General features: G+C 45.8%; 1 protein-coding gene across 2 annotated transcripts in view; it reads left to right on the forward strand.

The window, feature by feature from the left end:
* UAH (ureidoglycolate amidohydrolase) overlaps positions 1 to 23034 on the forward strand; it is an 81392-nt gene that overhangs the window by 32003 nt on the left and 26355 nt on the right. For both annotated transcript variants that reach the window (XM_087383241.1, XM_087383247.1), the window contains one exon: positions 10725 to 10816. In XM_087383241.1, the coding sequence (XP_087239367.1) occupies positions 10725 to 10816 (92 nt within the window). The remainder of the gene's footprint in view (positions 1 to 10724; positions 10817 to 23034) is intronic.

A 23034-nucleotide genomic window follows, 5' to 3' on the forward strand; every position in this document is an offset into this window, starting at 1 on the left:
AGGTAGAGCCCAATGCAAACCTGGTCGGGGAAGTGTATCAGCCGTGTGAGTGGTTCGAAGCCGAGCCTCTCTTGAAAGAGACAGTGGTATTGCCCTCGGATCTCATAGTAGGCCGGACGAACAAACCCTCAGATCTCATAGTAGGCGGGACAAACACATAGAATCTGTCTTGACCTCCCCCATCGTGCATAGTCTACAGACCCGCTTCTCTCTAGTTATGCCGGCCGCTCTCCTGATCAGCCCCCTCCCGACCTCTCAGCCACCCCCCGCCCCAATTCTTGTATCCTCTTCACAACCCAGGGAGTCACCCACGCAGCACATAAGCTTCATAACGGTCGAGCTAAGGATCACGAGGGCCTATGCACAGAGTTTGTTGCCTATGGCATCAAAACTCTAGCCCCTATCCTGGCAACGCTGTTCAATGAAGCTGTCTGTCACGGGTTCCCCAGAGCCTGGACCCTGAACACTATCACACCCATCCACAAAGCAGGAGATCCCATGGATCCAGGGAATTACAGGACCATCATGGTTGGACATGTTATGTCCAAGATCTATGCATCAGTGTTAGATGGCGAGGTCAGTGCTCGCGCAGAGATACAGGGGCTCAGGGCATCCGGACAGGCCGGCTTCAGGACGGATCACTCGACTTACGATCACATTTTTACACTTAGAGGGATCATTGAGGAGGCCAGACACAGGAGACAGAGAGTATATTGTTGCTTTGTGGATTTCCGCAAGGCATTCGACACCGTTCCCCGTGCCCGACTCATCAGACGTCTACAGGAGTTAGGCTACGACTCGACGATTATCTGGGCAGTAGTAGCTCTCTATGAGCGGGTGACGGGGCAGGTCAGGATTGGCACCAGCTGGACCCCAAAGATCACGAGCACTATCGGAGTCAGACAAGGATGTCCCTTGTCACCGACTCTATTTGGCCTCTACATCGACGAGCTCGAGACCACCATCAGGACACTCGGAGGTGCAGGCTGCTCTCTTGCGGAGACTGCCATCCAGATTCTCCTATACGCAGACGATGTAGTACTACTATCCTCTTCTGCTACTGGTCTTCAGCGACACTTGGATGGACTTCAGGCCTTCTGTGATACACATGACTTGAAGGTCAACCTTGGGAAAACCAAGGTGATGATCTTCAACACTTCTAGACCCGCTATGCACCGAGAGCAGTTCCTCTTCGCCGGCGACCTTGTTGAGATAGTTGACTCCTACACATACTTGGGCGTTGTCTTCTCAGGCCCGATCTTCACGATGCGCCCGGCCATGCAGGCCAGGATCAGCCGGGGATACGCCGCTCTTGCCAGACTGGAGCGACAGTGCTACCACTCCCACTTCTAGGACCCGCGGACCAAGTCTCTTCTTTTTGATTCTTTGGTCCGCCCAGCAGGCATGTATGGTAGCCCTTGGTGGGGAGTCGACCTTTCAGACACAGAGTGGGCTCGAGTTGAGCGCCTGCAGATACTGATGTTTGCTCGGATGATCCGTAGCAAACCATCGGTACCACACCAGATCATTCTAGCAGAGTTCGGCGCCTCACCCCTACAGCTTGATGCGGCTTTTCAGGCTATCACCTACCTCCACAGAGTCAGGGATTTTGGCTCCTCCGTTGACGGTCGCCTCCGCCTTCCTTGGTTAGCCCTATTATCCTCTATGGATTTATCCATTGATGGGGACCAACGATGTTGGTATAGTCGTCTTTCCAGTTGGTTCACCCGACTGGGCCTCGACTTAGACCGGTTGCCTCCTTTTCAGTACAGCCTCGACGCTCCACCATCTCCTCTCTCCCCCACTGACCAGGAGGTCAACCGGCTCATTCGGGCGGATCTGCTCCAGCTCCACACCTGGCGGACATGGTTTCTTCACTCCGAGCTTCTTGTGAAGCTCGACTTCTACCATCGACACTGCCTCTAGATCTCACAGGAGGGCTTCATCACACCTCCGGGTTACACACAACTTCATCTACCACATGTGCTCCAGATCTCCCTCGGTCAGTTTAGGGTCTCATCACACCGATTACGGATTGAGAGTGGACGCGCAAAGGGTATCCCACGAGAGGACCGCCTTTGCCCACTTTGCGACTTACAGGAGATCGAGTCGGAGGAGCATTTTGCTTTCAGATGTTCTATCTATTATGCCATTCGAGGCCGATACCACTGCCTCTTCCGCAACGGATTCGGCTCCCTCCCACACATGCTACAATTCCCGGATCAGCGGTGCCTAGCCGCTTTCCTACATGAGATGACCCGCCACCGAGATACTTCTCTCCGAGCACGGCGACACGAGTAGCATACACAGCGTGAGGACACCCAGCGGCCTATCACTGACTTCTTTCAGTCACAGGATATCTCTTCTCAGTCTAGCCGACGACGCGGACGTGAGCGAGAGCCAGAGCCACGACAGCTACGTCAGCGGACAGACTCACACATCCAGGTCCATGACATCTCGTCTCTGCTCTCGGCCCGTCCCACTGGGGTTACTGTTGCCCTCATCCACAGGGCCACCCGCCGCCCCTGACGACCGAGCTCGACTAGGCTGCGTGACGTCAGAGGCCAATCATCTATCGCAGGGTTTTTTCCGACTTCCCATTTGACGGCCCCTCTATGATTGGTCTCTGACGATCACCACCTGCACATGTATACTGTATCTCCCCCCTCTGCCCCATTTTTTTGTGCCCCCCCCTTCTTCTTCTTTGTATCATCTGGAGGTAGACACATATTTTTTGTATCAGGACTAGACACATAGTCCTTCATAACCTCTTTTTTTGTAGAAACGGTTGGTTGGACCGTTTTGAGACCACCACCGTTATGCTCATTGTATCAGTTATCTTTAGTCTCATAGACCTTCACGGTCTCCCAAAGACTTTAATAAACTTTCTTTCCCAGCTTCAATCCGCAGCTGGTGGGACGAGACTCGTATCTGTCCGATAGCAATTTGCAAGGCGTGTGAGGCTCTCCTATCCTCGAGGTACTGGGGCCTGATGATGAGACGCTCCGATATCCTCAAAAAGTGATCATGATAGAACTGGGTCTTGGTGGGGAACTCTTGATCCCCTCCCCAAGCCCGAGATGTGTGAAGCTCGAGAAGGTCTAACTGTACGATACGGTTAATCTCATCATGTGGAAGGAGCTCCAGTGGTGCATCCATGCTGTACTGAAAGGGGGGGAGCCTATCCATCTGGATACCATGGCTATCAAACCATATGGACACTCGTGCATACCATGCTGTATCAAAGCCTCTCTTTGCTAGGCGTCGGGATGACTCCAGTGCCAGTCTCGGTAATCTTCACTGAGGTAGGGCCCAAACTTTGTGGAGAAACATCACGGTCTCGAAGAGGGCGTCCACCTGGAGCGGTGTCATGGCGAACTCTGCTTGTATGATCTGATGGTGAACTGAAGGCTTACTCCGAATCATCCTGGATCCCATGATCCCCTGTAGCCTCTCAAATCCCTTCCATTCATCAGTAGTAGCTGAAAGGTCACTCCTCCAAAAAGGTGCTGCATACATGGCTGCCAGTTTCACGAGAGTGTAAAAAAGCCAGCCCTTCGTCGGTGGATCTTGGAAATGCGCCTAGAAGCACTGTCTCTCTAATCGGGCCAGGGCACCCTTCCCTCATATGAGTCGTGCTGTGGCGGCATGGGTCATTGTGAAGCCTGGTCCCGTGAATACCGTGCCTAGGTACGTGTAGGACTGCACTATCTCCACTGGCTCCCCACGGTAAGTGAAACGATGTCGACGTTGATGTTGATGAAGCATTGCTTGGGATGTGTTGAAGATCATAACCTTGGTTTTCCCAAGGTTGACTGTCAGGTCCCTCTCTCAGCAAAACATCTCCAAGGCCTCCAAGTGTTTCTGCAAACCCTCGGTTGAGGACGAAAGGAGGACTATGTGATCTGCATATAGTAGTATTTGTATCATCAAATCAGCCAATAGGGAGCCCTCTCCTCGTAGGCGATCAACAAAGGATGTGATCTCATCAATGTATAGCCCGAAGAGAGTCGGTGAGAGGGGGCAACCCTGCTTCACCCCTATGGTGCTCTCAACCCAACCTAATAGCCCCCTAGGAACGTGGACTCGCCCTTTAACGGACCCGTGTAGACTCGAAACTACCTAGATCATGACCTCTAGGAGATGCAACTCCTGTAGTCGCCTGATCAGGCGAGAGGGAGGGATTGTGTCAAAAGCCTTCCGAAAGTCCACGAAGCAAGTGTAGACCTTGTGGCATCTCGACTTCGCCGCCTTGATGATGGCTTTAGGGTAAAAATATGGTCCATTGTGGAGTGCTGTCTTCGGAAGCCTGCTTGCCCAAGAGCCCGCTGTCCATGGTCCTTTGTATAACTACTGATCGCCCTCTTTAGTGTCGATCCATAAATCTTAGCCAGAGTGCTATCATGAGAGTGGGGTAGTTCCTAGTATCCATGGGGTGCCCTGCCTTATGTACCAGTACAATGGTGGTAGTGCTCCAAGTAGGTGGGAATCTGTGACATACTGCATGGTTGAACAGCTGTGCTAGAACCGGGGCCAAGACCTCCTGTCCATGTGTGAAGTGCTCTGTATGTAGCCCCTCATGGTATGGTGCTCTCCGGTTGTGCAGACAAAGGAGGGCATTCCTCACGTTCTGCGCAATGAACAAGTGACAAGTACTGGGTTTGGGCATAGAGGACATATCTGGTGGCATCTGACCTGGGATGTCGTATAAGGAGCATGCATATATGTGCCAAATCTCTGGGTCCGTGATGGAAATGGGCCGTTTCCCCTTTGATAGGAGTCCCCAACCGATAGTCGGGTCTCCCCCTCGAAAAGATCCTACCACCTTATCAATCTTGCGAGTGAGAAAAGTCCGCTTCTTACGTCGTGTCATCCGACGTGAGATGTGATGCGCCTCAAATGACGTCAGGTGTCCCAGGGCTTGCTCGCTTGTGAGGTGAGCCCTCATCTCCTTACACTCATCATTGTACCAGGGGTTTTGAGGCATCTTCCCAGCTGGGGCATTTGTGGGTCGAGTCGTAGGGAAAGATATGATGGCAGCCTCGTGTACCACTGAAGCCAAAGTGGCTGAAACCTGAGCAAGGTCTACATCCGCTCCATGTAGGGTCAGAAGCTCTCAAGCTAAGTGACTCATGCAAACTGGATCAAGAGTCCGGTCAAAGTGACCATGGGTCTGAGTGGGCGCATGGAGGACTCTCCTGTGACTGGCCTGGTAGTGGAAATACATAATGTCAGGTATGAGTGATCAGCCCCAAGTGGGGGAGGTGGTATTACAAAGTCGTGAATTTGAGATGCGAAAGCAAGGGAGCCCATCAGGTAGTCTACTATGCTTGTCCATGTGGGAAACAAGTGAGTCCACCGGATGATGGCCATCTCTGAAGGCCGTTGTATATGATCAGATCATATACTGCTCCCATAGCAAGTAGGTGCCGCACATACCCTATCACGTGTGGAGCATCTACTGAGTGTCTCACTATCCCGAGCTCAGCTGCATCTAACTTTGGTACTACGAGGGAATCGGATGCAAAGTCAAGTAGTCCCACCTGGTTGTCCCCTGTGCGTGCATTGAAGTCACCAAGGAGGAGGGTGTCACCCTGTCTAGAGAACTCAGTGATATCATCATGTATACTATCATACGGGCTGTTCCCTTCTGTGGCAACCTCACGTGCATAGGATGATGTATCCGGAGGAAAGTAGCACACTGCAATGAAGATCGGTTGTGTCTCTGGTATCTGAACTCTAATCCACATGTGTGCATGTTCCTCTTTCCTAACCACTGAAAGGAGTGGCCTGAGAGCTGATTTGAAGAGGACAGCCACACCCCCATAGCCTCGTACTCCACTATCCCTCCTTAGTTTCCTCCTATGGGCAGACTCCCATGTGTATCCTATAACGGTGGGCAGCCCTCTCCTTGGGCTCTCGTGTGTCTCGGTATAGAAAACTATGTTTCTGTCAGTGTATGTCTCTGGGAAACCTCCTGGATTGGACCAGAGGGTGCCATTGCAGTTCCAAACCGCCATTTTCAATCCCCCTTGTGCCCTCTTCCCCTGGGTCTGACACCGTCGTGTGCTATGTATTTCTCCTTCTTCTCTTCCTTCCCTTTCTCCCCTATCTGCGCTCTCTCTGATAATCACTTTTCCATCCCTATAGGCAGCCCATTTACCTACATCTCTTGCTGCCATAACCCGAACCATTCCCTCTCTCTGGTGTTCCTGCTGCAGCAGTGTGAGGTCATCATCCATATTCTGGTCCCTTTCAAGGTTGCCCTCATACTCATGAGAGTAGACCTGTCCACAGTTGTTTGGAGTTTCATTACAAGGGTTCTTGTTGGGGCCTCAACTTTACCAACCCTCCATGCTGTCTCGCATGTGAGGTTGACTCCCATTTTGGTGAATAAAATCTTGGCATCTAACATGGGGGTGTCTCCAACTGTTAAGCCTTTGACTAAGACATTTAAAGCCTTGCTATTCCTTCTTTTCTCTTCCTCCAGAGCTTCAGAGATGATCTCTTTCTTGGGAGGAAGAGGGATAAGGGGGATATGGTACAAGGGGCAAGGAGAAAGGAGAAGAGAGGAATATGCATGGCAAGAGAGGGAGAGGAGATGTGGACATCATGGAAGAAGGGGGCATGCTTTATTGAGATTGAAGGGGGATGGAGAATCAAAGTACAAGGGTGGTGGCTATACAAGAAGGAGCGTGTCACATCAAGCAATAGCCTCATCTTTTTATAACCAAGAGAAGGGGCTCTCCCAATAAATGCATCCTCCCACATGCATAGTGTGATTGTGAAGGCATCTCCCATGTGGGCAAGGAGGATGCGCACTCTCAACAGCATGCGACAATACTTTTCCTAAAAAATAAAACCTTCTTATCCTAAGTCTAAGATGCCCCATGGCTCCTTCTCAATTTTATAATATCTAGGAGGACAAGCGGAGGGCTGGCATGCTTTTCAAGGCTCCCTAGCTGGCACGCTTTTCAAGGCTCCCTGCTCCACACCTTTTTTTATCTCCACGCATCTCGAGGCAGTCCGTACGGCTGTACGGACTGCAAGTACTGAATTCAATGCCTCCATACAGACTGTATGGAGTCACTAAAGTCTGCTGTACGGAATATTTCATGTTGTATGGACCTATTACTGGCTGTACCGACCTAGTTTGATGCTGTTTTTCTGGTTTCACGTATCCGGAGGCACTCATTTCAAAGCTGGGCTATTCTCTGAAGCTGTACGAGGCAACTATAGGCATCTGGCGGACTTTTCCCTTTGCAGGGAAGCTCTTTCTTCTTCACCCGTGAACCTTGCTCTTCTCTCCTTTCTCAACTCTCAATTTCTTCATTTCTGTCTCCTTTCTCCTTGAAGCCATCTGTGCTCTATTGGGGGCCTGGACAGAGGATAGGTGCGAGGGCAGAGCATGCCCCTCATCCACGGACAGCGGATACGAAAGTTTGGTTTCCTTTTGATTTGCATTTGCTATTTTTGAAGCTTGTTGCTTTGCATTTCGGTGTTTGGAGTTCTTTTTGGGCCCTACAGGCTGTGAGAAGATACCCAGTCATAGAGGGTATGCCTGGTTAGTGTCAGAGAGACAGTTTGGTTGCAGTTTTATGCCTAGAGGCCTTTTCAGCACTGTCTTGCATTTTTTTTGGATGCATTGCCACTTTCAGTGGAATACAGTCAGTGTGGGATGCCATAGCTTTGCCTGGTAGTTGGGTACTAGTGTGTGCACTTGGGAATTGGATGCGGATTGAGGCCAAGTATTGGTTCAGATAGTGGAATTGCAAGAAACATAGTACAAGGGTTTTTTAAAGGCAGATTCCATTTTTGAAGATTTAAATAAATACCGAAAGGGGCGCCAAAGCATTTGGGGCCAGTCAGTGTCTCGTATCTAATTTCTTTGAGCAAGGGAATTCTAGCCTCTATCTTGTATTTCTGCGGTTTATTTTTCTAAGTGATTTCACTGAAATAAGTGTCTGAAAGTTATGGTTGTAATTGAAGTTGTTGTCAATCTAGTTATGGTACATTGCCCTTGTACGCTGCCCTTTGGACATCTAAAGGCCGGTTTAAGTGGTTCCGTTGCCGGGACAATCATCATCTTCCTACAGAGGTGAGCCCTAGTAGTGTTGGGTGAAGAAAGCCCCCATTGCATTTTTGTTACAGCCACAAAAACAGCAAGCATGCCACACTGTGAGAGGTCATTGACTATCTCAGAGCAGGAGGAAGACAGGAGGTCAGATAGCTTTGAGGAGGAGCACAACACCAGTGAGGGTGAAGGAGGACGGAATGATGAGGGACATCATGTTCTTTCGGGGCATGCCATTGAGGTATCCCAAGATGAAGCTGATGAAGCAGAAGAACTAGATGCAGAAGCCCTCTTCAAGATGAAATTGGCAAGTGCAGTGGGCACTTTGACACAATCGACCTAGAATCTGGCTGACATTTTGAATGCCCCTCCCAAGAACAAAAAGATAGACAAGAAGGAGCACAGGAAGCAACGGCTTATGCATAACGATGCACCTTCAAGTGGACAGCCACCCATGACTCCACTTGTAATGCCCTCAGTTGCTCCTAGCATGGGGAATGTCCCACAAGGCAACAATTTTCAGTTAGTGAATAATGGACAGCAACCCTTTCCTCCTTCGGTGATGCACCCAAGATACTTCGGAGGAGGGTCGGTCTTCCAAGCAATGGTGGGACAGCCCATAGAAGGGCTAGGAATGCCAAGCACAAACTTGGGAAGGCTTTAGCCAAGAATGCAAAAGTTTCAGCAACAATTGATGGGGGGTTTGCCGGCTGCAAATGCCAACATGAGTGCAAACATAGGGATGCAGCTCGGAATGCAGATGGGGATGCTAGGAATGATGAGTGGTTTCATGAATATGTCACAGATGCAGGGAATGGGACCTGGAATGGTCAATCCAGCCATGGGAGTTGGTAGTAATGCATAAAGTATGAGCCAGATGATGCCACCCCCTTACTTGCAGCCACTTGTGTATGCCAACATTGCACCCAAGGGCAAATTGAAAAACTACAAAGAGGGTGGGGCTGTTGTTAAATTTGAGACATTCAATGGGGACATGGGATAGGCTGAAAGCATTGACTTTTGTGCAACAATTTGAGGCCGCCTATGCTGGTGGGAACTTCATGGAGTCATCAAAGGTCAGGAAGGCAGCCACATTTCTCAAGGGCAATGCACTTCAATGGTGGACTAACTTTCTCTTGCAGGGTAGAGCCCTTACCACTTGAGTTGAGTTCAAGCAAGTCTTTTCATCTGCTTGCCTCACCACCACTTTTGAAGTGGATATAATGACAGCGTGGCACAAGTTGGATGCCGCAAACTATAAGAACCTGGAAGAGTACAATAAAAAGTTTTGGGAAGCCGTGCTGCCCATGAGTTCTTACAGGCATGTGGAGCTGTCCGAACAGATCGAGAAGTATTGTTGTGGGCTTCCAAAGGAAATTCGGGACTACTGCACCAAAACCAAAGTCTCCCATATGTCTCAGGTGATGGAAAATGCGAGTACAGCTTATGCCCTCTTGCAGGGGAAGACTTCGGGCTTCAAGGGCAGCAACCAAGAAGCACAAAAGTTTAGGGACAGCAAGTGGGAGGCCATAAACATTTCAAAAAATTTGAGCAGCCCATCAAGTCTAGATTTGTTGCAGGATTTAGGCGAGGATCGCTCGAAAGAAGATTTGCAAGGAAGAGGGCTATCGAGCACATGAATGCCCAAACAGAAGAGGAAGTTTCCCTTGTCAGATCAGAGTGAAAAGAAGGATGACCACAGGGGTAAGAAGCCCAAACCCAGTGCTGTGCCAGATGTCACTGGAGCCATACAGGATGTGGATGCCACAGAGTTATGCAAAGCGTGGGGTAAAATCCATGGCCAGACCGCTTTGTTCTTCTTTGACCCATGCGTGAGAGCCAATTTCATATCACCAGAGCTGGCTGGAAATTGAGCATAAAGGCAGAAGAGATGGAGCCACTATGTGATGCATATATGGCTTGCCTAGGGCACAGGGAGTTAGTTACACCGATCATTGGGAAGCTCCGCATGCACATTCAAAGCTACATGGGCATTGAGGAGTTCTACATTATGCCGCTGAATGGGTGTGACGTTTTGCTGGAAACACCTTGGCATCACAAGAAGGGAGCACTTTTGGATGCCGGAAATAGAACTTTGACTTTGACTCACGGGGGAAAACTTATGTTTTGGATGCTAAACTGAAGAGAGAATCTATTCCAATTGTATCGGCTTCGGCCATTTCAAATGTATCTTTCTGCGTACTTGGTTTTTGCAACTGAAAAACAGCCAGCAGAAGAAAACTCTAATTTTCTAAGCTGGGTAAAGAGAGGACAGATTTCATTTTTCAGTTTCATGAATGTTTTTCTGACTCCCTGCCACAGGAATTACCTCCAGAACACCCTGAGGACCATTCCATAGATGTAATTCCAGGTAGCAGCCCGTCAAACAAGCCTCCTATAGGGTTAGTACAGCCGAGCAGGAGGAGATCATGAACCAGGTAAAGGATCTCCTAGAGAAGGGCTGATTCAGCCCAGCTCTTTGCCCTATTGCTCCCTGGTCTTGCTTGTGCAAAAGAAGGATAACTCGTGGAGGATGTGTAGAGGGAATGCAAATGTTAGAGGATGTAAATGTTGATGTTCTCTACTCCAGAATGCTGAATTCTGCAATACAAACATATGACTATTTGCTTTGATTGTGGTTATCTTGCAGGAATGATGCTGGGCTGGCTGCTGCAGAGATGGCTCTAGCTGTTGAGAAGCATGTCCTAGACACTGGTTCTGAGGATACTGTTGGCACTACAGGTGTGTATGTTTTGTGTTTTGTAGCCAATCTTGTAGCCTCCATTATATGTAATAGCATCCTTATTGTCACTTCGTGGTTATTAGTGTTGATTGTCGATTCATGGCCTAGCTAACATTGTGAAGCATGATCTTTATTCTTAAAATTTGAAATGGAAATGGATGTTCTATCTCATGACATGTCGCAAAGATATAGAAAGCGTTTATTTGTAGATTGAAACAATGTGCTACATAAGAAATTCTATACAGACCCATGGGATGTATATAGTGCAGGCCTCGTCGTATGCCCTCATCAGGGCTTGAAAAATTTCAGGATCAGAGTGATACGAAGAAGAAGACATGGACAGCAGGGGGAGGTTATGCTGCTTGGAGACTTTGGGCACTTCAAAGCCAGGACATGGAATGTGTAAGCAACAAGATAACACCAGATGTCAACATAATAACAAAGACCATTAGTGACAGAAGGAGCTCGAGAAGAAGGGTTGTTGCTATTATTGTGGAAAGCCTTGCCTTTTTGGTTCCAAGTGTAGGAAGAAAAAGGTAGTGTTATGTGAAAATTCATTTCATGGCTTTTTTGGGTGGTTTGCGGGTTCTAGTGAAATCGGTGGTGCAAGAGGCCATACCAAGGTTTTTGTAAACCCACCCCCCAGATGGAGGCAGGGAGTCCCGCAGGCTTTTTGATGAGACTCGTTTCGCATCAAAAGGGTCCTCATGGGAGCTCAACCATGCCCGACACTTTTGATGACATAACTCAGGCTCCAACAAGCATCTAACCATTCAGCAAACTCACCCCCTGGATAGTCATTGGGGTTTGAGTACGATTGGATATATTCTAGTCTTACAAAGTTACATACTTCACAATATGATGTCAGTATTGAGATTGTAGAAAAGGCTCTTGTATGGAAATTCCCTATGACAGCTTCTATTAGTTAGGACAGCGTTTTTTGGCCTATGCCTTGGCCATGTTGCGGAATGCATGGATCGATACACTACATAGCAATGTCTTTGTTGGATTTGTTGCTTCTATTATCATTCATGCAATGGAATGGAAGGACACCTTTTGGGGTGTGTCACTCTTGCAACTCACTAGCCTTCAAAAGCCGAAATAGCTTTAGTTATTTCAAAATCAAATGATGAGTCACGGATTAGGTTGCACATGGTTCTATGTGATTACAAATAAGGCCAAGGGTCTGCGAAGTGCTACTTTCTCTCTCTCTCGGACTTCTGATTAGCATAAAAGATAACGTCATCATCGATGTGGATTTCTTCTTCACCTTGTGCATCTTTGTCCTCAGTGGGTCTTATCCTTCTTCCTCCTTGTCTATGATGCATTTTCCTATATGTAATGTTTGTAGTTGATCCATGGTAACACAGTCGACCTTGGCTTTCACTTCGGTGTTGCTTGCTGCTGCCTTTCTGGCTTAACTTTCTGCATCCATCATGGTGCAATTTTGTGCTTTTCTTGCTGCTTTCCATGATGCCCTCTTGCTTTTTTCTGTACATGCCCTCCTCTTGATGCATCTTCTTGCACCCCTCTTGGTGTGATCTTCTGCAGTCAGTGCTGCCCTCCTGTTGTAGTCTTCCCTGCAAGGTCAAAGGAACGGTCCAGATATGCTCCAAGGTTTAAATAAATCTGCTCCATGGCATGTGTAACTGAATGTTGCTTTATCGATGCTGATTTCTGTTGGGCAAGTGCCAAGATGACCCATTTCATTTATGGCTAAGAGGGGCAGAGGACCGGAGGAAAGAGAGGAACTGTAGTTTGAACTGATGGGGAACTTCAAGAAGATGAAACAGGCTGAATGTATAGGGAATTTGGGACGGGGAAAGTAGTTGGTGGGTTGGTATGATGGGGAAGGTGACACAGGTGGAGTGAGGGACATGATGGGGGCAAGGATGGAAGCTATTAGAGAGTTGATGAAATTAGGATGAGCAGGTCTCTACTGAATCAGGAGGTATGTAAGCTGAGGTCAACATGAACACTTATGTAGGCTCTTTAATCATCAGACATATCAGACTTTTTATAGATCAACCATAAGAGAAACTGGGTCCTATATCCAAGGGCAATGGTGGAACTGCGACTAGGAATTCCTTGTAAATGGAAATGTTCGAAACATTATTAAATGACAGTTCTTCAAGGTTTTGTTGACCAATATTGATCATGTTAATCATTTTGACCAAGTTGATCAAAGCATTCAAAGTGACTTTCATTATCACAAACATGTTTACGAATCATAAAGGAGTGCTTATTGGGTTTGTAACAGAAAGTAGATAGTCTAGCGTACTGTTAGGAAGTACTGTTAGGAAGCAGAGTGTCAAGTAGCTTCCCATGTGCGCTGTCGAAGCAGATCAAAAAACTCACGAGAGCACGGACAATGCCAAAACAAGTGAGGCACAGTCTCGAAGAAGGAGAACATCTGTGGCAAAGTGCAGGAGCAATGTGTCGATGAGCTAATAGCTGTCCAGATGGAAACACTTCCAAAAGAACTCGCCAAAAGAAAACCTGTTGCCGAAGCGGTACTCTATAGGCCCAAAGTTGTTGTAATCTTTTCCTCCACCACTTGGCTGGGCGATGCATTCGCCAAACAGAATCACCTCTCTCTGAAACCCAAGGTTGAGGCAAAAGGATTTTATACAATGCAGGTACAGTAATTTGAAATAGCCTCAAAGGATGAGAAGAGGACCCTGGAGAAGTCAAAGTTCAATCTTCCAGCTGGTCCTGGAGTTCCAAAGGAGGAATCAGAACAAAAGGTGAAAGCATAGAAGTAATTTGTCGCCACAAAGGACGATAATGAGAGCCCAATCCATATGTAGTGGTTGCTAGAGAAAAGGAGAGCACAGTATCAGCATCATCTATAACATTAGCAACCGAGGTGATGATGCCTTTAAATGAGACAAAGTAGGAACGTCGAGGTTCCTGTAAAGCCAAGGGAGGCTGAAAGACTTTCGACCAGTGAATGCTTTCAACTCTCAAAGAATTCCCAAGCAAAGATTGACGTCCATTCCATTCCAGATGAGAAAGAACATGCTTCCAGTCAAGAAGCAAGCGGGAGACAAAAGGGCAGCTAGGCAAAGTGCCATCAGTACAGTCAAAAAAGAAATCCCAGAGATCGAGTTGCCAATGACCAAACGTAGAAATACTGATATGAGTGACCAGAGTCCTAATCATAAGAGCCCAAGGTTGATCACCTTGCAGAAATTGCAACGACATTTTTTCCCTTTGGGAAAGAATATGCACATGAATATCCGTGATGTTCAATCCACCATGCATCTTGGGAGTACAAATGTGATGCATCGAAAGCAGCTTGATACTTTTTCTGCCATGTTTGGATCGCCAGAAGATTTCCATAAAGACTGACATGAAAGATGTAAGATCTGCCTTAGTGAACATGATCAATGGCAAGTAAAATTGAATATATGCCACAAGGATGGACTGCACTATTCGAAGATGAACGTGCAAAGGCCAGGTTGCCAGTTTCCAATACTCAAGCTTTTTCCGAAGCTTAGCCAAAACCCAATCAATTTGTTGTCGGCGAGTGAGTTCTCACCCTAAAGGGTAACCAAGATGACGAACAAATTGAGTGGGTGGAATGATATCCCTGGGCCATAATAGACTATGCCAGTCTTTGGAATGCAAAGGGAGCAGCTTAGACTTCTGAAAATTAACATGAAGACCAGTTGCCAAACCATAAACAGAGAGGGCCTGCATCAAGGTACCAAGATCCTGGGGCGTATTCTTTTGAGTAAAGAAAGAATCATCAGCATAAGCTTGAGCAACCATGCTGCGGTTAGCATCCAATTCCAATTCATGAAGTGATCCCGTAGCCACAAGATGATCAATATATTACAGCATAGGATGAGTAGCAATGGCATACAGTAAAGCACTGAGAGGGCATCCCTGGCGGACTGAACAACGAAGAGTCCACTCATCAGAGATATCCCTAGAAAGAAAGCAAGCCACATTGCTATCTCTGTAAAGCCAATAAATAACCTGTTGCATTTTTGGTCCAAACCCCAAAGCTCGCATAGTTTGCGAGATGAAATCCCATTGAACGGTGTCAAAGGCTTTTGCAATATCTACCTGCAAGAGTAGAACATCCTGCTGCGTGTATTTGGCATATTTAATCCTAATATAAGCTTTGGCAATGTTATCTATGATATGGCGACGTGGAACAAAGCCATATTGAGAGGGATGCAACTCATCATGCAAATAACCTTTAATCCGATCAACCACCATTTTGGCAATGATCTTGTAAATGACTGGCATGAGCGTGATGGCCTCCAATCACCAAGTGAATCACATAGCTGCTTTTTTGGAATCAGCTTGAGAAGACCCTTTTTCCATGACACAGGCATCTCTTGATTTTGCCATGCTGTATTTACCATTTGCAGCAAGGTGAATTTAAGAAGATCTCAGAATGCAAGAAAAAATTCAACAGTGAGACCATCCCATCCTAGAGATTTCCATCTGCCACAGGATCTTAGTGCATCAGACAATTCCCTTTTAGTGAAGGGATGTTCAAGTTCCAAAGCCTGAGCATCAGATAGAATTGGATGAATATGCTGCAAAAGAAGCTGACATGCAGACACCACCCGAGGAGAAAGAGTATCCACATGCCCAAAATGAGTGGAGAAGTGATGCACAAATAAATCAGCAAGCTCTGAACGAGATGTTGACCAAGAGCCATCAGACATCCGGATCCGACAGATCTTGGCAGCCTGTCTTTTGTAGTGTAAACTCTTAAAAAATTGCTTGGAAGAGAAGCCTTTATCCAAAAATGCCCGTTGTCTGGATCGAGTTTCCCATTTAGCAAGCTTTCTGCGATCATTGGATTGAAGAGAGAATTGAGCATGACATAAGAGCATGCTTTTCTCTGAAGACAAAGGGCGAAGATGAGCAAGCTCAGTCAAACTCTGACAAGTAAATTTGCCATGTGCTACAGTCTCCCTTGTGGCTTGCATATAGGATTTGCCATAATCTCGAATAACTGCTTGCATTCGAGCAACAAAAGCCTGCCAGGCATAATCCAAACCAATGTGTATCTGACGAGAGAGAGGATGAATAGCATCAGAAACCAAGGCTTTAAAGTCAGCATGCTCCAGATAACTATTATTAATCAGCAAAAGCCTTCGGCAAGGCAGTCTGTCAGTGCAAATTCATGTAAGGAAAGCCTCAACCAAAGAGGAGCATGATCTGAATGTGTGAAAGCATGATCAACCCAAATTTGACGAGCAAAGGCATCACAATGCTGTGGATCAATCTGATACCATCTGTCCAAGTGTGCCCGATAAGAAGATTGAGCATTATGCTGAGAGGTATAGCCCGGAAGCATGGGCTGTAATTCCTTCCAGAGATCAACCAGGCGCAACTGAAGCAAAAAATCAGACCATGCCTGTGTTTCAGAAGCCAACATATGAGTGTGGCCTGAGGTGTTGTCATTGATTGAGGGGCATTATTAAAGTCACCACAAATGAAGGCATGTTGTCGCCATGGATAAGTATGCATGGCAGCCCAGATCAAAGCTCTATCACAAGAAGATTGGGGGGCATAAACCGATGCAAATTAAAAAATTTCCCCTTGAACAAGGCATTGAACAATAATCCATCTACCATGGCGATCATTGAGAGCCACAACATGTTGAAGGTCGTGCTTTACCAAAAAAGCCACACCAGAAAAGGCCTGCTCTCCAGCATAGAAGATATCATAACCAGCAAAATGGCCTATCTGACTAGCAAACATATGCTGATTATGCCCTTGCAAAGCAACTATATCAGGCTGCAATTGCCTGACATACATCCAGACCAGTTTCCATTTGCGACCATCACACATTCCCTGCACATTGAGAGTAACACACTTTAGATGATCAAGCATATTTATAGTTATTGGACAGGTATGTACAGCAACTAACGGGCTGTCTACGTCTGCATTTCCACCTCAATGTCCGGGCCTCTATCCTGGGATGAAGCATTAGCCTGAGGAGAGGACAAAAGTGCAGCAACTTCTTCTTCAGGAAACAAGGTCCGATTTGCAGTCATAGCAGCCTAGGTCAAGCCAACACTAGAGTTTTCAGCAGGTGTTTTCCCATGAGAGGATGCACCACTCCAAGTCCAAGAAGGCAAAGGTCGCTTGGGGGAGATCACTTTGCGAGGAGTTTGCCATCCATGAGTCAAAAAATTTTCCCCCTTCCTTGAGGTGGAGAGGACAAAGGCACAGGAAAAGAAGCATTACCATTTGAGACAGCCGGGGCTTTGCCTTTGTCTTGAACAGAGAAAAACTGTTTGACCCCTTTGTTTTTGACCATAGAAGAGGCATTTACGTTCTTATTCAAAGGCTGAACCATTTCAGCTTGCATTGGCATCTGTGGAGCTCGGGAAGGGCATTGTGAAGCCATGTGCCTAAATTGCTTGCATTCAAAGCAAGCACCTGCAAACAACCCCCACTTGAGCTTGTAAAAGGCACTCCCTGTGGAAACATTATTCACAGTAACCGAATATGAAGCTGGAGTGGGATGATCCGTATCCCACAAAATGCAGAAGCGATTCGAATTTCCATTGGGTCGCGGTGGACATACCACCTTACCAAGGGAAGCTGCAATTTTAGGTAGAAGAGAAGACAAGCATTGAGGAAAATCCACAACTTCTACCCAAATAGGGCAATGATGCCGAATCAATGCCTGATAATCCCAGATGGGAGACCAGGGCAGGACATGGACCATCTGCTGGCCATAGAAGAGAGGAGAGTGCTCCAGCAAAACCTGACGGTGCTCCTCATCAGCCATGATGATCTCAAAAAAGCCCCTCGCTGCATAATGAAATTTTTTGACATAAGAACCACCCAGGGTTCGAGTCGACCAATTCCCAACATCTGCTGCAGCAGGCATCTGTCCTGGGAAGAAAATTATAATGGCATGCTTTGCATACTTCTTAACTGGATCAAATATATCATCTACTTCCACCATAATGCCAGTGGTGGGAAGTGGATCTTTCCAACCTTTGCGGGTGTCTTCAAACCCTTTATGCATAACCTCATAAACAAGCTGAGCCTCAGCAGAGTCATGAAGGGAATAATTTGAATCCATCACCTGTTTTTGTTTCTTGTTGGAAACGGACTTGTCTTTCTGAAAGGTTTTCTCATAGGAATAATCCGCCATTCGAGTTAAGAAAAAGGCTTGGAAGCAGCAACGCTTTACAAGGAGGAAAGCACAGCAGGTACAAAACTGTACGAATTTTTCCTGGCTATACGGATAAAATCATACGGATTTTTGATAGTACGTTTTTTTTTTTTTTTTTTGGTTTTTTTTTTTGGGCTAATAGAGCGTACGGACACAAAACGGGCGTCAAACGGAACCTTGAGGGCGTCAAACTGAGGGAGAAACAAGCAGCTGCAGCGTGGGAGCACGAGGGCTAGCATGGGATCTCTCTCTCACACTTTGAGACTACACACACACACACCACCAGTCTCTCTCTCTCTCTCTCACACACACACACACACACACACACTTTTTTTTTTTGTGAGAAGAAATATTTTATTGCTGTAAAATAATTACATTGATAGTTACTTCAAAGTGGAGTAACTACTACTCAATTGAAAATCTCAGTATAAGGTGTATATACATCATGATCAATTAAATGAGTTTGGCAGCAATCATAGAATGATTGCTGCAGAGATCGTTTGAAAAAAACAAAAGATGAAAAAAGAGGATCACCAAAGACTCTGATTTCTTTCCATCCATAGAGTCCACAGTGCCCAGTAGCGCACCCAAACAAAAATTAAATCAAAACCCTGTCTAGCTGGATGAACTCCAAACAACCAGAAGAACCTGCCAAAAGTAACAGTAGGAAACCTCGCTCGAAGCCTCTGTCGGATGAGAGCGAGGAAATCACAAGTGTGTGGACAGAGCCAGAAGATGTGAAGAACAGATTTAGTAGAATGTAGACATCTGTGGCAAACAGCCGAAGCAATATGTCTATGCGCGAGTAACTGCCCAGATTGAAAAATGCCAAGTATGACTCGCCAAAGGAAAAGCTGTTGCCTAAGAGGGACTTTATAATGCCAAAGGAGATGCAACCGCTTTCTCCACCACTGTAGTGGGCGATCCATATGCCAAACAGAATTTGCTCTATTGGAAATCCAAGGCGGAAATAATAACAGTTTATATAGAGAGGGCACCATGATATGTGAAAGCTTCAAAGGACGGGTGAAGAGGAAGAAGAATGTAGAGTCCAATCCTCAAGCCTATTCTGAAGTTCCAAACGAGGTACCGGCAAGAACGGTTGGAGCATTTGTGAAATTTGATGCTAGAAAGGACGATATTTGCTAGCAGCCATAGAAAAAGATAAAAGAGTGCCATCATCTTGAAGTACATCTGCCACAGAAGAAATGCCTTTGAAAGAGAGAAAATAAGAACGCCTGGGTTCTTGTATGGCCAAAGGAGGGTAGAATAATTTGGACCAATAACTATTCTCAGTCCTCAAAGAATTTCCCAACAAAGCATCCCTGCCATGCCATTCCAAGTGAGATAAAATATGCTTCCAATCAAAAAGCAAACGAGAGACAAAAGGACAACCTGTGATCTTGCCTTGAATAGTAGAGCCAAATAGGACATCCCACTGTGTAGGCTGCCAATGCCCAAAAGCAGAAGTATCAATATGCAATAAAAGAGAGCGGATCATGAAAGCCCAAGGCTGATCCCCTTGCATAAACTGCAACATCATTTTGCCCCTGTGAGCAAGTATATGTGTTTGAATATTGAGTATGTTCAGTCCCCCATGCATCTTTGGAGAGCACCAGACGATGCATAGAGAGTAATATGAGACTTTTCTTGCCATTTTTTGAACACCAGAAAATTTCCATGATAGCAGACATAAAGGAAACCAGATCTGCCTTAGTGAACATGATGAGAGGCAGATAGAATTGTATGTATGCTATCAGAATGGATTGCGTTATTCGCAAACGAACATGTAATGGCCAAGTTGCAAGCTTCCAATATTCAAGTTTTGCCCTCAACTTTGTGAGCACCCAATCAGTTTGTTGAGAACGAGTGAGCCCCCAATCTATAGGATAGCCAAGATGTCGAATCAATTGAGAAGTTGGAACAATTTCCCCAGGCCACAAAAGACTATGCCAGTCTTAAGCATGCAACGGCAGTAATTTTGATTTCTGAAAATTGACACAAAGACCAGCATCCAAATCATATGTAGAAAGAGCTTGCATAATCATGTAGAGATCACTCTGAGTATTTTTAGGAGTAAAGAAAGAATCATCAGCATATGCTTGAGTGATCATGCTACGGTTGCCAGGAATTTCCAATCCGTGCAACATGCCAGTGTCCAAAAGGTGGTCCATATATTGAAGCATTGGATGAGTGAATATGGCAAAAAGTAAAGCACTGAGGGGACATCCTTGCCGAACAGAACAACCAAGAGTCCAGGTTGTAGAAATATCCCGTGAAAGAATGCAGTACTATCTTGATATAGCCAATTGATAACCTGCTGCATTTTTGTGCCAAATCCCAATGCCTGCATAGTTGATGAAATAAAGTTCCACTTAACAATATCAAAGGCTTTGGCAATATCAACTTGTAATTGCAAAACATCATGCTGCATATATTTTGCATATTCGATTCCAACATAAGCACTAGCAATGTTATTTGTGACATGCTTACTCGGAACAAAACCATATTGCGCAGGATGCAACCCATCATGTAAATAACCTTTGAGATGATCAACAATCATTTTGGTAGTGACTTTGTAAATGACTGGCATAAGCGTGATAGGTCTCCAATCAGCCAAAGATTCACAAATTTGCTTTTTTGGAAGGAGTTTAACAAGACCTCTCTTCCATGTGTTTGGCATTTTCTAATTTTGCCAAGCAGAGTTCACCATATGCAACAATGTATGCTTCAAAAGAGGTCAATATTCTAGAAAAAACTCAACTGTAAGACCATCCCATCCTGGAGATTTCCATCTACCACAGGATTTGATTGCATCTGACAATTCCCTCTCAGTAAAAGGTTCCTCCAATTCCAAAGCTTGAGTAGTGGAAATAATACGAGAAACATGCTGTAAAAGTTAATTTCTTGCAGACAGAACTTGCTGCGAGGGAGAATCTGCAGAACCAAACTGCTGAGAGAAATGATGGACACAAACAGAAGCAAGTTGTGACCGTGATGTAGTCCATGAACCATCAGGCAGAAGCACCCTACAAATGTTTGATTTTAATCTCTTCTGATGCAAGTGTTTAAAAAATTGTTTGGAAGAGCAGCCTTTATCTGTAAAAGCTCTTTGTCTTGCTCTAGTCTCCAATTTAGCTAGTTTCATGTGATCATTGATTTGAAGACAATGTCTAGCTTGGCATAGTGTTGTTTGCTCATGCAAAGACAATGGACGAAGATGGCTGAGTATAGTGAGGTCTTGACAAGTCAATTTGGTCTGAGCAACAGTTTCTCTCAGAGTCTTCATGTAAGACTTGCCATAATCTCTAATTACAACTTGCATTTGGGAAACAAAAGAATCCCATGCATTATCAATATTAAAATGGATCTGAGAAGACAGAGAGTGAGATGCTTCAGTAACCATGGCCTTGAAAACAACATGCTGCAAATAGCTATTGTTCACAATCAGATGTCGCCTTTGAGGTAGTCTATCATCTGGCATATCATAATAAAATAACCTCAACCATAAAGGTGTATGATCTGAATGCACAAAGGCATAGTTAATCCACATTTTGCATGTAAAATCATCATTTTGTTGTGGAGCTACACTATACCAGCGATCCAGACGTGCCTGATAAGAAGACAGGGCATTATGTTGGAAGGTGTAGCCTGGTGACAAAGGCTGCAATTCCTTCCAAAGATCAACCAAATCAAGATGCATCAGTAATTGAGACCATGCATGCCTTTTAGGAGTTAACATATGAGTATGTCTTGATGTATTGTCACCGTGTTGCGGAGCATTATTGAAATCCTCACATATGAAGGCATGATATCTCCATGGATATTGGTGCATGGCATCCCAAATTGCAGTTCTATCCCGAGAAGATTGAGGTGCATAGACAGAGGCAAATTCAAACACCTCGCCTTGAATGATGCATTGAAGAATAATCCATATGCCTTGGTTGTCATTTAAGGCAATAACTGGCTGAAGTTCATGCTTGATCATAAAAGATATCATAGCCACAATAATGACCTGTCTTTTTTGCATAGACATGTTGATTGTGTTCTTGTAATGCCACTATATCAGGCTGAAATCTATTGATATACAGCCACACTGATTTCCATTTCCTACTGTCACACATCCCCTGAACATTAAGAGTAAAGCATTTGATATGAGCAGTCATATTTACAGATATTTATAGGAGAATAACAGCTATGTACAGCAGCAACCTTCATGATGTCAACCCTGCATTTCTACCTCAGAGTCAGGGCCTCTTCCCTGAGAAGAAATATCCGCTTGAGGAGTGGACAGACAGCAAAGCAGCAACCTTTTCTTCAAGGAAGAGGGTTCTGCTAGCTGTCACTGCAGCCCATGTGATCCCAATTCCTGAATTGACCTCTAGGGAGTTTCCACTTGAAGATGCACCATTCCAAGTGCGAGGGGGTGGAGGTCGTCGAACAAAAATAACTTTTCTAGGACTTTGCCATCCATCAGTTGCATAGCAGGAGGTGAAGGGAAAGAAACATTCCCATTTGAAACCAGTGGAGCTTTGCCTTTATCCTGATTCACAAAAAACTGTCTATTACCTTTATTTTTATTCCCAATAGAGGCAGGAGCATCCTTAGTGGGCATTTGAACAGGCAAAGTGGCAGGAGGCATTTTATGCTGACTCATTGGACACTGCGAAGCCATGTGCCCAAATTTTTTACAATCAAAGCAAGCCCCTTCAAATAATCCCCATTTCAATTTATAAAAAGCACTTTCCATGTCAACATTGTTCACCATGACTGAATAAGACTCTGATGTGGGATTATCAGCATCCCAGAGAATGCAAAATCGATTTGAGTTGCCATTGGGCCTTGGTGGGCAAACCACTTTACCTAAAGCTGCTGCAATTTTAGGCAACAGTGAAGCCATGCATTGCGGGAAGTCTACAACTTCAACCCAGACCGGACATCGGTGTCGGATCAAAGCCTGAAAATCCCTTGTGGGTGACCATGGCAAAACGTGTACCATTTGCTGCCCAAAAAAGAGGGGCGAATCTTCCAAAAGCATTTGCCTGTGAA

Source organism: Dipteris shenzhenensis, chromosome 1, assembly GCF_047967505.1.
Source record: "Dipteris shenzhenensis isolate YYH24624 ecotype China chromosome 1, Dip_SZ_1.0, whole genome shotgun sequence".
Taxonomy (NCBI): domain Eukaryota; kingdom Viridiplantae; phylum Streptophyta; class Polypodiopsida; order Gleicheniales; family Dipteridaceae; genus Dipteris; species Dipteris shenzhenensis.